Source organism: Callospermophilus lateralis, chromosome 1, assembly GCF_048772815.1.
Source record: "Callospermophilus lateralis isolate mCalLat2 chromosome 1, mCalLat2.hap1, whole genome shotgun sequence".
NCBI classification, from domain to species: Eukaryota; Metazoa; Chordata; class Mammalia; order Rodentia; family Sciuridae; genus Callospermophilus; species Callospermophilus lateralis.
Genome location: NC_135305.1, coordinates 102,751,873 through 102,765,830, shown reverse-complemented (window position 1 = coordinate 102,765,830; position 13,958 = coordinate 102,751,873). Strand labels below are relative to the sequence as shown.

At 40.4% G+C, this 13,958-nt stretch overlaps 1 protein-coding gene across 1 annotated transcript in view; it reads right to left on the bottom strand.

Moving 5' to 3' along the window:
- Positions 1-13,958, bottom strand: part of Abca13 (ATP binding cassette subfamily A member 13) — a 427,810-nt gene that overhangs the window by 378,153 nt on the left and 35,699 nt on the right. Inside the window, exons 4-7 of the mRNA XM_076864534.2 lie at positions 12,051-12,202; positions 9,905-9,933; positions 5,874-6,037; positions 3,422-3,552 (exon numbers count right to left, since the gene is read on the bottom strand). Coding sequence (XP_076720649.2) covers positions 3,422-3,552; positions 5,874-6,037; positions 9,905-9,933; positions 12,051-12,202 — 476 coding nt within the window. The remainder of the gene's footprint in view (positions 1-3,421; positions 3,553-5,873; positions 6,038-9,904; positions 9,934-12,050; positions 12,203-13,958) is intronic.

The following is a 13,958-nucleotide window of genomic DNA, read 5'->3' as shown; positions in this document are numbered from 1 at the left end:
AAGCAACTAGCATTAGGGAAAAGAATAATTTACAGTAAACTTCTAACATAAAACATGATGGAAATCTTAAAACTATATTTCTAAAAGTTATTTAAATTCATGGGATTAAGTTCCTCTAACTAAGGTAACCAAGGCATAAAACACAAAAGCTACTCAACCCCGCAACACCTAAAATCTAAGTCCAAAACTCCCAAGGTTTGATGAGATCTCAAAGGAACATATCCCAGCAATTACAAACACAAAATTGTTTGGTGAAGGACAGAGATGCATAATAAAGGAAAACAATGACCACAGAGTAGAAGTCTGGTATCTTTTTCAGGTAAAGCTTCAAGGAGGAGATTTGAAGGATGAGTTGGAGTCCATCAATGAGACCAAGGAGCATTTCGAGGCAAAGAGAGCAGTGCGTGATGTGCAGTCCCCTGCCAAGAGTGCTCAACATTAGGCACTTCTGGGGTACAGTGGACAGCAACAGAAGGTGGTCCTGAAAGAGAGCCCAGGACAGATTTAAAAAATGGCCAAAAGACTGAGATCTGAATTATAGAAAGATACTCCTGGGGCAAGTGTATCTTTCAGATGAACCTTGCGAATGACCTACACACATCCTCCTGCGTTCTTTCATATGAGCCTTCATCTGAAAACCTAGTAACTAGGTCACTTCGGATCATGATTCCACATCCTTCCACTGAGCACTCCATGTGACAGCCATTGTAAAAGCATGTTCACATGTATGATCAGACATGGTCATGACATTTAAAAAAGGGGTGGTGGAGTTAAAGTTAAAGGGGACTTCAGGGAGGTTTTGAAAACAGGGTGGATCCCAGGAATCCAAGACCCCTGACTTTCGATCTGATTGTCTTCCCGTGACATCATCCAGGTGGAAAAAAAGATTGGTTTCTGAGATTAAAACTAGCACCCATTGCATGTTGAAGAGATGCCAAGCCCTAGGCTAAGCATTTCCCATGCCAGATCTGAGTTGCCAACCAATAGCACAAACATGGATACTTCCTCCAAGAGGGAAGGAAGCAGACAGTCACTTAAGTCACACCTTTAAATTAAGCCAGAATTCACACCCAAGCTGGTTCCCGAGCTAAAATTGTAATTATTATCTCTACTGCTCTCAGAGTATATTAGAATTTTTCATGGGGTTCCAAAAAGGAGAGAAGAGAATTGTGGCATCAGACTCTGATTAGCTATAAAAACAAACTTCCTAACAAAGTGAAAGACAATCTTGATTCCAAATTGTGTGGCTAAACAGCAGGGTACTCAAAATACGTGAATTAAAAATTTCAATGAATGACATGTTCGTGAATTAAAAATTTCAATGAATGACGTGTTTTGACCAGGAGCCCAAAGCTACTGTCATGACCCATCTTTATTCCTTCACACATCATAATCTGTTCATCAGACAGAAAGGATTTTGTGGGGGAAACAAGAAAAATGAAAACAATTTTTAGTGGCTTCTAGAAGTATGCCTTTGCAATAGTAATTTCTTAGCTTTGACTCACTGGCAAATGGATAGAAAATTGCTTATTTTAATTACATTCTTAGCAGTGATTACATTTCCAATTGTAGGGTAAATTGATTGTTATAATTTGAAGGATGTACAAAAACCTGAGCCTCCAAATGAGTTTGTTAAAATTGAGGTCACTGAGATTTCAATGAGGTGTTTCACACGTTTCCCCCCCCCCCGCTCTGGGTGCTGTTCTGAACATAAGAAATAGTACTTCCTGCTGCAACTAAATTAAAGTTGAAATCCAGTTAATTGATAATATCATAGTTTCCCTTCTACAGAGCACTGAAAGAAACCCTTCCATTCTATGGGGGACTCGCTGCGCTGGGTCACAAGAGCAGGTGAAATCTGAAGTGATGGAAGGGATGGTGTTCCATTATTCCATGCAGCAGGAGAAACCTGGCTGGGTCTGTAGACATGTCTGTGTAATCATCACATCATGCAGCTCAGGAGACAGGGCTTTTGAAAGAAAGAGGTCAGTAGAAAGCCTGATCCCGAGTACCTGATCCCCACACCCTGCAACATGGCCTGCCTGCCTTTAATCAACCCCTCACACCTGCCCCAGGAGTATCTTTCTGTAACTCAGACCTTGTTCTTTTGGCCATTTTTAAAATCTAGCCTGGGCTCTCTTTCAGGACCATCTTTGGTTGCTGTCCACTGTACCCAAGAAACGCCTTGACAGGAATACTCTTGACAGGGCCCTGCACATCATGCACTACTCTCTTGCCTAGAAATGCTCCCTGGTCTCATTGATGGACTCTAACTCATCCTTCAAATCTCCTCCTTGAAGCTTTACCTGAAGAAGTTACCAGACTTCTACTCTGTGGTCATTATTTTTCCTTTACTGATGTATCTCTGTCCTCCACCAAACATGACTTCCCAGAGCAAGAACTAATTTCTTTTACAGTTTTTTATTCCCACTCTTTGAGGTAGTGTTTGGTCCGTAGAAAGTCTTTGGTAAGTGTCTACTGAATAAGAGAATTAATAAATAAGTGACTGGATAGATGAATGACAGACAGATAGATGAACAGACAATGGATGGATGGACAGATGCGTTGGTGAACTGGTGGGTAAATGGGTGGGTGGTAGGTGAGAGGACTGATGCATAGGTGAGCAGACGACAGATGGGTGAGTGATTGGATGGATGTGTGGGAAGAGGGAGAGACCTAACAAATGGATGGGTGGATGACACTCAACTTCATTGTTCTCATTGCATGTATTTTCCCTAGAAAAAGATGCAAAGAGAATAGTAGTTAACAATTTGAAAAATAATGTCCTAGGTCAAGAGAAAAGTTAGTCATGTATAATTAAGTACTGATACCTGTTGGCATGTGCAAAGCCCTTGGTTTCATCCACAGAACTTCAAACAAAGAAAGGGCTGGGGGGGGGGGAGGGGGCGGGAGGAAGGGAGGGAGGGAGGGAGGGAGGAAGGAAGGAGCTAGACAATTCCATTCCCTTCCCCGTGGAAGCTCTGCTTATTCAATTAGTGGACTTTTTAAGTCCACATCAACTGTTTTTTTCTTACTAGGGTTACTGTTTTCCAAATGTTTATTCCCAATAGGATTTTAGAAAGAGGAACGGTTGAAATCCCAGAACCAGTGATTGGTATAATCTTCCAAGATATTAGGTCAAAGAATTTTAAATTGAATTATTTTTAATTATAAACATTTTCATTATAAATGACTACAGAATTTCAGCAGAAGTTAAAAGTCAAATCAGTTTTGAGTTCCAAGTTTTCATTCTACTTCTTTTATTAACGCAAATGATTCTTTTCTTCATTTAATTGAAACATTTAATTAAATTAAAACTTGTAATTAAAACATTTCTTCAAACAGCATTTTAACTCTGTGTTGATGGTCAATCAGTAATGAGATATTTTAAAAGACAGCAATAGCCCTAAGGTGCCCATACCAGTGAGTGATACTCCGTTTTGCTGCAGAAATGTCAGCGTCGAGATGGTCACATTCAGTACAAGTTCAGAAACCTGGGAGAAAGTCTGGTTGAGTGGTAGCCAGTCTAAATCTTCCAGAGATGTTAAGGAACTAGAACCAGAACAAAGCCACAGCAGTCTGAGCCTTTGGTGAGTCAAACACACAGAATCCGTCCCAGATTTACTTACATTCCACCGACTGGGCCCTCACCCTGTTGAACCATGTGTCTGGACTATTTATATGTCAGCATTCCTCACAGCTGTGAGAAATGCTGTGATCCTAATTCCCCAGGCTAAAGACTTAGCCTGAGAGGTAAATCCATCTCCTGAATACTTAAGAATTTCTGCCTTAGATAGACCTTGGGTTTCGAGTGGCTCTTCCATGGGTGCTGTCTTACATTTAGCCTTGGGTCTTCCTGCCCTACTAGGACAGCTGACCAAGCCACACAGGGCACTAGTGCTATTATCTCAGAGGAGCAAATGAAGATTCATCCAGGCTACTTCAGATTCAGATCATCAGTCTAACACTTAGAAGGCAGCCGAATTGGAAGGACACATACCCCAACCCTCCACTCTGCTTTAGCCCGTGGATCTGAGTGTGTCCAGTCAATCAGTGGTTTTCAAACTATTTCGCGGAATGAGGAACTTTGAGGAGAGAGGGAGTTCATGTGTATATGGGGTTCAATTTTTTTGAGATATCAATATTTTATTTTATAAATAAAGAAATCTGTAGGTCGGAAAATACACTCAGCTAAAGTAGGGATGCATTTACATTTTAACAACTGAAGACCAACACAACCATTCATTGTGGTTCCAAACAGGTAAATTTCCTGGAGTTTCTCATTAAGGAGACTCTCTTGTGGTCTCCTTGTGTGTTGAAGAGAATTCCAAGGCTATAAAATACATGACTGATAACCGGTACTGTTTCTATGAATGCAGTATGAATGCAGACATTCTTGACTGTGTGCCACCAAAGTATAGAAATTAAATTTATGCTGAAGCTGATATGGTTCAACAACTGTCATTAATATCTTCTAATTTCAACCCTTTTCCTCTCTCAAAACAACCTGGCGGTTTTCATCATCCACTGATAATATATTCAAGGCTAGCAAGAATAAAAAGGTAGGGATACCAACTATGTTAAAATATTTAAGCTAACAAACTGTCAAAATAAATGTGTTTCCTTTTCCTACAATGACAAATATGTCTTCATAAAAACCTAAAAAGTCATGTTCAAATTTACAATTTTCTGATTCTGAGAGTTGTGCTCCAGAATGTGGGTTTGGGGGAACACCTATCCGGGACCCTCAGCTCAGTCTGTACCCTGAGGGGCCTCAGTGCAGGACTGTGGATGTTACAGCCTGCAGAGCCGAGACCAGCCACACCCCACCCCACCCCCAGCCCCCGACACTCCTGCCCTGGTTCACCCCTGAGCCTAAGGATGTAACCGCACTGGTAAAACCTGCCCTCAGAAGGAGGCACCAGGGAAGAGGCCCGCCCAGGCTCTGGTCTCTGGAGTAGAGAATTCCAGGATGACAGGGTGTTGGAGGAGTGAGATTTTTGGACACAGTCCCCAAACCACAGGGCCCAAGACAGGGCTCCCCTCGTACTCTGACCTAAGGCAATGTGAGTTGTTCCCACCAACTGCAAATGAAAGAGCTAAAAGTTAAAACTTAAAAAAAAAAAAAAAGAACATGAACTTTTCCTAATAAAACGCCATGTTCATACAATTTGGCAAAATAATTTTAAAAACCACACTGATTAAAAACTGGGAAACCCACTCTAGGAAGAGGTTTTCCTAAAGGCACCCCTGTGGGTAGCATGGGGTCAGGTCCATTGCAGAAGACCAATGCCCAACTCACTGGATTCTAAAGAGAAGGAACTGAATTTATCAGATCTTCAGGATATTATTGACAACTATAGTATAATTTATTAGTCAAAATTACTATGTTTATGTTGCTTGTCTAATGGTAAAAATGTGGAAAACAACCTAAAGCCTAATGTTAACATTATTATTTATGGTATAGAATACCTCACCAAATAGAATATTATGCAGTCATTAAAAATATTTATTTTAGGACTATAGGACCCCATGGAAATGCTCCTAAGGTAATATGAAGCTTTCCAAGTTGGGGAGCATGTGAACAACATCACTGCAGTAGGGCAAGCTATATTTACAGACAGAAGGGGACAGAGGTAGAGGTGTGAGGGTTCCAGGTGTTTCAGAGCACCATTATCATGAGCATTTTTCTTTTTTCAAATAATTTCTCAATGATTGTATACTTATTTACCCATTAAAAATGAGGGAGATACTCTCTACTGTTGTGTATTTCTAAAAAGAACAACTAAAAAATTAAAATAAAATTACTTAAAGTTAAAAAAATCAGGAGGAAAAACCAACACCTATACTTTTATATTTTCTTTTTTACTTACTTCAAAACTGCTTGGAGAAAGTGGACCATGACAGGCAGGATGTCTTCCACATGAACATGGTGTTCACGTAGTCTTGGCAATGAAAGTAAAAAATCCCAGAGATGAGGCTGCTGGTGGAGGCTTTCCAATTTTGAAATCACCTCCTCTGTTTTATTGAGGTCCATCTGATAGGAAGAAATACCAGAAATTTTCCTTTTTAGTTTTATTTATCAGCTGAACAAGAGAGAAAGTGCAAGAAATGTAGGTAGGACATCAGTTGGAAGAGACTCCTACAGGCTTAATATGTCACCCTGTTGAGCAGAATCTGGTTTTTATTTGTTCTTTTTAGATATGCATGACAATAGAGTGTATTTTGACATATTATACATACATGGAGCATAACTTCCCATCCTTGTGGTTATACATGATGAGAAATTACACTACTGTAAATTCATGTATGAACATAGAAAAGTTATGCATGATTCATTCCACTTTTTCCCTATTGCCATCCCCCCTCCTTTCCCTCCAAACCCATTGTCTAATCTAATGAACTTCTATTCCCTCCCTACTAAATTGTGTGTTAGCATCTGCATATCAGAGAGAACATTTGGCCTTTGGTTTTTTGGATTTGGCTTATTTCACTTAGCATGATAGTCTCCAGTTCCGTCCATTTACCAGCAAATGCCATAATTTCATTTCTTCTCCATGGCTGAGTAATATATTCCATTGTGTATACGTACCACATTTTCTTCATCCATTTATCTGTTGAAGGACACTTAGGTTGGTTTCATAGTTTGGCTATTGTAAATTGAGCTGCTATAAACATTAATGTGGCTGTGTCACTATAATATGCTGATTTTAAGTCCTTTGGGTATATACCAAGGAGTGGAATAATTGGGTCAAATGGTTGTCCCATTCCAAGTTTTCTGCAGAATCTCCATTCTGCTTTCCAGAGTGGTTGTACCTATTTGCAGTCCCATCAGCAATGTATGAGTGCACTTTTCCCCTACACCCTCCCAACATTTATTGTTATTATGATAATGATAATTATCATTCTGACTTGAGTGAGATGAAATCTCAGTGAAGTTTTCATTTGCATTTCTCTAATTGCTAATGATGTGCAACATTTTTTCATATATTTGTTGATTTATCTATGTATTTTATCTTCTGTGAAGTGTCTATTCACTTCTTTTGCCCATTTATCGATAGGGTTATTGTCTTTTGGTGTTAAGTTTTTTGAGTTCTTTATATATCCTGGAGATTAAGGCTCTATCTGAGGTGCAGCTGGCAAAGATTTCCTCCCATTCTGCAGGTCCTCTCTTTGTGTTCTTGATTGTTTCCTTTGCTATGAAGAAGCCTTTAGTTTGATACCATCCCCTTTATTCCTTCTTGATTTTACTTGTGCTTTAGGTGTCTTGTTGAGGAATTCAGTTCCTAAGCTGACATGATGGAGAGTAGGGCCTACTTTTTCTTCCATAGGCTCAAGGTCTCTGGTCTAATACCTATGTCCTTGATGCACTTTGAGATGAGTTTGGGGAAGGTGAGAGAGGGGTTTAATTACATTTTGCTACATATGGATTTCCAGTTCTCCCAGCACCATTGTTGAAGAGGCTACCTTTTCTCCCACGTATGTTCATGGCGCCTTTGTCTGGTGTGGGATAACTGTATTCATGTGGGTTTGTCTTGGACAGATCTTAGTCATTCTGGTTGGGTGTTTTTTTTTAAATATGGACACACAAGTTTGAAATCCACTCAAAAATATAAAATCAGAAAAATCTAAAATTTAAAATAACTGCAAACTCTCAAAAGGGAAAAAAAGAGAAAATGAATCAGGGAAGGATGAAAAAGAGAAAGTAAAGGAAGAAGAGAAGGATGGATGGACGGAAGGAGGAAGAAGAAAAACAGCAATGAAGGGAAGAGGGAGGTGGACCAGGTGGCAGGTGGGGGGAGCAGAAGGGCTCTGATCCCAGGTGACCTGAGTCGGGGACGTCCAGAGGTGGGTCACTCTGGAATGTCTGCTCCCCTGCCCCAACCTTGCTTCAGAGGATTAGATGCAGGAAGCCAACACTCAGCATGTGCTTGTCAAGGGATGCTGAGACCAATAATCAGGGCCTCCAAGAACTGTCCATTTTAGCTGAGGATAAATGAGGTCCTTGGTGGGTTGTGAAAGAGCACCCCCAGCATCCACCCAGGCCTCTCTGCCCCCTGCTACACGCTGCCTTGAGTAGCCCATACCCATGTCCCCTCCCTCCAAAACAACTCCAGTCATGGTTTCTTTCTGGTCACTACACAGGAGCCTTTCTTGTCAGCGTCACCAACAGTCTCCATGCTGCTACTTCCAGGGGTCACTTCTCCATCCGCTTGCTTCCCACATGATCAACAGCAGAGTTGAGGCCGATTATTTCCACCTCCCTGAAAAGGGTTTCCCTGGCTTCCAGGACATCCACCTCATCTTCCCCTGCTGGCCTGAAACCCCATCTCAGATGCAAGTGCTCAGAGCTCCGTCCTCTTCCTCTTCTCCCTCTGTACCTTCTGCCTCCCCGGCTTTTAAAAGTCACCTTTGCACCAACACCTTCCAGATTCATGTATCCAACCAGACTCTTCACCTCTGCTCCAAACTGGTATCACATCACCCACAGCCTCCTTGACAGTGTCACTTGGGTGTCTCATTAACTTGCCCAAATTAAGTCTCCTGAGTTCCCCATCTCCTTCTTCTCCTCACGTCACCACCAGGAAAAACAGTTCCAATCTCCCCATTTCAATCAATGGCCACTCCATATTTCCAATAAGAGTCACTCTTGACTCTTCTGTGATAACTTATATTCATCAGAGGAGTCTACTGGTTCAACCTTCAAATTGTATCAAGAATCCCACCACATGCCACCCCCTCTGTCAGTAACCACATGACTGTGCTAAGCCTCCATCACCTACTCTAGCCATAAATGCATCGATTTCCTAACTGGCCTCCCGATTATACTCTGGTCACCATCCTTCTATGCTCAATTGAATGTCCAAAAAGATTCCTGGAAACATAATTTATGTATCATCATTCCTCTGCTCAGAATATTTGAATGACCATTTCACTCCAAATGAAACTATATATCACAATCAGAAACTAAACCTCATAACCAGAATTCTGCAACAGAAAAGTTACCTAGAATTGTCTCCCTTTAACAAACAGAACTGCTTTCCTGTGGCCATTCTTCCTCAGCTCGTTGTAGACAGGGCCTGAGAGTCTGCACATCACAATTGTGCTACAACTATGATGCCGTCCTCTGCTTTTCACACCTGACATGACAGAATCATTACCCAGGCACCATATTAATTATTAAGTGACTCTGCTAAGGAGGCTATCAACATTTACTTACCCTACTTAGGGATATTAAAAGTATCCGTCATTAAAAATGAGACTTTATTTTTATTTCTTTTGCATTATACGACAAATTGTCAGAACAACTACTGAGACAAAGGATATCAAGTAACTTTTTCAAAAGTCATTGTGTCAATTTTTTTTTTCACCACAAGGCATACATGATTCCTATCAATGGGCTACAATATCACAAGCACTGAATATCAAAATTTCCTTTAAAATGCTAATTTAATCATTGAAATGGTGCTTTATTCTATTTTTAAGTTCTTCGGTTACTTGTAAGTCACCCCCATTGAAAACTTATGTTGTAAGTGAAGACCCTGGTGCTTAGAGTCAAAGGTTGCATGGCAGGCACATAAACCATGGCCTAAGTTTGACTTTGGATTGGCTCTAATCCATTTTACTAAGCAATTCTGAGGAACCCCACCACCTGCTGGCCTCACCTCACCAACTGCTTTTCACTGACCTTATTTTAGAAAGTTACATTAAAATTAAAACTCATCTTTCAATTCATTCCTGGAGTGAATTTGGCTTTCTCAAAATCCAGCTCCTACACAATTGTAACTGAAAATCAAATCCTTTTTTAAAAAAAGTAGTGTCTAATATACAAATTAAATTTAAAACCATTGTCAACCATACATCTTGGAACAATCAATTTTAAACTTTTTGTTAAGATACTTACTGTTAAAAAACTGGATCCAAAAGAAGGACCTACAATAGAGCAGATTTTAGAGATTTCAGTTCAGTCATTAACCCAAAAAAACATTTGCCAAGTTACCACTTCAGTTTTCAAATCAAATGAAGTATCAGAGCCCTGGCTCCCAAATGGTGACATCCAGATAGGAAGAATAAAGCTGGAGAAAGTAATCACTGATGATCTCCAAATCCCATAGATATTAAGCAATTTCTTGGGGAAAAAATGTTTTAACTGGTAAACCAAATTTTGAAAATTTTTCAAAAGGTTTCTAATTCCAGCGGGCATTGCGAACATTCAAGACAGGACAAGGACCATGAAGGGAAAACAGAGAAAAACAAAGAAAGGAAAAAGATGAAAGGGAAACAAAACATGAAATTATGATTTTTCAGATAAGTTTTTAATTACATAGACTATGGGAAATGGCTCAAATGCTAGCTAGTCGAAAACAGACTTCATCTCAAAAATAAAAAATCAGTTCTTTCTTCAAGAACATGTGAAAAGACTCATTTAGGAAAAAAAAAAATCTAGAGGCTGGAGGTGTAGCTCAGGGGCACAGAGCTTGCCTACCATGTGTGAGGCACTGGGTTCAATCCTCAGCACCACATAAAAAATAAATAAAATAAAAGTATTGTGTCCTTCTACAACTAAAAATATTTTTAAAGAAACAAATTCTATAAAAGCTGAATGCTCTTATAACAGAGCCTATTATAAGAAACTCCTTCATTCAGTGTCAGAAGTCTTTTGTGAAGCACTTTGGGTTCATCATGAAATCAGCTTTGGGAGGCCATGGCCCACCCTGCCCTATTCCACCCAGGACAAAGGTGACATTTTCTTTCTTTCTTTCTTTTTCTTTGTTTTTTAATATTTTATTTTTAATGGTGCTGAGGGTCCAACCCAGTGCCTCATGCATGCTAGACAAGCGCTCAACCTCTAAGCCACAACCCCAGACCCCAAAGGTGACATTTTCTAAGAAATAATAATGAATGCTACATTCTCTGAAGAGCTCATTCTTCATTTTTCTGCAAAACTCTTGACTCCATTTATTTGTATGTACTCCATGAAACATATATATATGCATATGTGAGCATATCTATTATATATATATAAAGAGGACAGAGGGGTAGCTCAGTGGTACAGTGCTTGCCTCCTATGCATGAAGCCCTGGGCTTAATCTCTAGCAACACAGAAAGAAAAAATAAACAAAAAATAATTTTGAGTTGGGTACTTAAGGTTGCCAGATTTACCAAATAAAAACACATACAATATTCAATTTGAAGTTCAGACTTTTTAAAATGAATGGTTGTTTAATGATATGTATATAGCATTTGGGACACAAAAATATTTTAAAAACTATCTGTTCGTCAAAATTAAAATTTGATTCTCTGTCCTTTATGGTGTCTGGCAGACATGGGTTCGGTAGGATTAAAGTGGGGGTCGTGGGGCAGGCAGGGTTGATCACTGCGCAACCCCCTTGGATAAAGCTTGCAGCCCCTGATGACTCGGACGCGTGAAGACCGGCCGTGGGCTGCCCTCTTAGAGGTGCACACTTCATCTGTGAGAGCTCTCTAAGACCTATACCCATTCTAATTCCACCACAGGTTTATAAATAAGAGTCGAAGTCTCTTATAATGTGGATATTTTTCACAATGAAAAGATATTATTCTCATTTACAAAATAATTCAAAAGATTGACAATCAAAGCTAGCTGATCACCCAAGGCCAGAACTGAACCGTTAGTGATCCTGTGGACAGCGGGGAGGAAAGGAATCCGAGGGATCTGTTTGCATGAGAGGGTGCAGACAGATCTTAAAGATAGGATGAGGAAGCGAAAATAGGAAGTCAACAGAAGAAACCTGAGAAGGGAGTGGAGAGGGGGTACCTGTGGAGCCTACTCTGATGGAAGGCGGCCCCTCGGGAGGTAAGGTAGCTTCAGCTCTGTGCAATGCGCCTCCCTCCCGCAAGGAAGAAGGATCTTCCTGACCCTCCACAACTGGCCGCGGGGCCGACATTGGCCACCAGAGGGCGCCCCTTTCCCCAAGACCCACAGGCAGAGCCCGCTCAGTAAGGATTTCACCCCCCTCTTCCTAAGCAGTGCCCAGGTAGGCAGTATCCGGCTCAAGAGGTTTACTTGCCTGGTGTCTTTGATCTTTCTTTCCAAAGTTTCTGTAAGTTTTTTGCTTTGTCCACCGTTTCGCAAATGTCCTCGGCCAGGTCCTGCATTTCTTTTAAAAAGGCCAAGCCATCCACCTTCCTGGGGTCAGCTACAGTTTGAAACCTGGAAAAACTTTAAATAAAGAGAATATGTGGGGCTGGGGTTGTGGCTCTGCGGAAGAGTGCCTCTCTAGCACCGGCAAGGCCCTGGGTTCGATCCTCAGCACCACATAAAAATAAATTAATTAATTAAAGATATTGTGTCCAACTACAACTAAAAAATAAGCATTTTTTTTTAAGAGAGAGAGAGAGATGGGTAGAAGGAAACTTCCTCAACTTGACAAAGAACAGCTATTTAAAAAAAAGAAAAAAGAAAGAAAAACTTCCAGCTGTCATCACACTTGCTGGTAAGAACCTGAAGGCTTTCCCACAAAGATTAGGAGCAAGGCACTGCTCTCTCGCCACTCCTTTCAACACTGTACTAAAGTCCTGGCTAAAGCAGTGAGCCAAGAAAAGGAAATAAAAGGTAAACCAATTGAGGAAGAAGAAATAACACTGTCATTGTTCTCAGATGACATAATTGTCAATGTAGAAAATCCAAAAGAACTGAAAAATAAAAAATAAAAAAACCTGGAACTAAAAAAGACACTATAGCAAGGTTGTAAAATGCAATGATAAAACACTAATTGTGTTCCTATGTGCAAGCAATGAACAAGTGGAATTGGAAATTAGAAGAGCCCTCTGGCTGCAGGATAAACATTTCAGGAGTACAAGGGTGGAAAATTGCCAATTAAAAAAGGTGGTTTTGGAGAAAGAGAGGAGCAGACAGTTTCAAGAACCATTTGAGATGTGGACTGAAGACTGGTCTGAATTGTATTAGACTTGCCTTTTGTTTTCTCAATATCTGATGCTTTGACATCTTGAGGACTTCTGTCCCTGAGGGACACCCTTCCCAGGGCTACTTAATTCCTAGAGATTATACACAACACAGACAGTCACTTCCATGTCTGTGCACCTCCCCCCACCTGACTACAACAAGGGGACATTACAGAGAGACATTCAAGGAAGATTTGCAGGATACTGGTAGGAGTAGCCAATGAGGGTGGCTTCTCCTCATGTTTGGGGGAACTACACACTCTGGTTTGCAATAACACTTAGGAGGAGGAGCCAAAGAGCCCTTTTTATGTGAATCTGGGATTCAGAGGGCAAGTACTTCAGTGCACTGAATATTTAACACTTTTATCTGTTTTTCTATTAAAGGTGTTTACTGTCTTCTTTGTTTTTGTGCATGATTTATGTTTTCAATAGTAACTTTTAATCATTTTGTAAGAAGTATTTCCCCCAGTGTACTTGTTTTTATTTTAATTTCTTGTAGAGCCATGTTACTCCTGAAAAATAGGAGATGTACAATGTTTTAAAATTTATTTTCAGCAGGGCGCGGTGGCACACATCGGTAATCCCAGCAGCTTGAGAGGCTGAGGCAGGAGCTCAAATTCAAAGCCAGCCTCAGCAATGGTGAGGTGCTAAGCAACTCAGTGAGACCCTGTCTCTAAATAAAATACAAAATAAAGCTGGGATGTGGCTCAGTAGCCAAGTGCCCTGAGTTCAATCCCCAGTACCAAATATATATATATATATATATATATATATATATATATATATATATATATATATATTTTTTTTTTCCCAAAAAAAGTAAAGATGAGCAAATGCCCAGGTCCAGCCCCAGCGGGGGGTGGGGGGGTGAGGAGGGGGGAGGGAGTGAGGGTCCAGGGGGTCTTGAAGGAGGAATGGCATCAGTGAAAGAAGAAGAAATTATATGAAGTGCAATTCTAAGAGAATAGTTAAATATATAACAGCAAATGTTTTTGAAAGGATTTTCTTTCCCC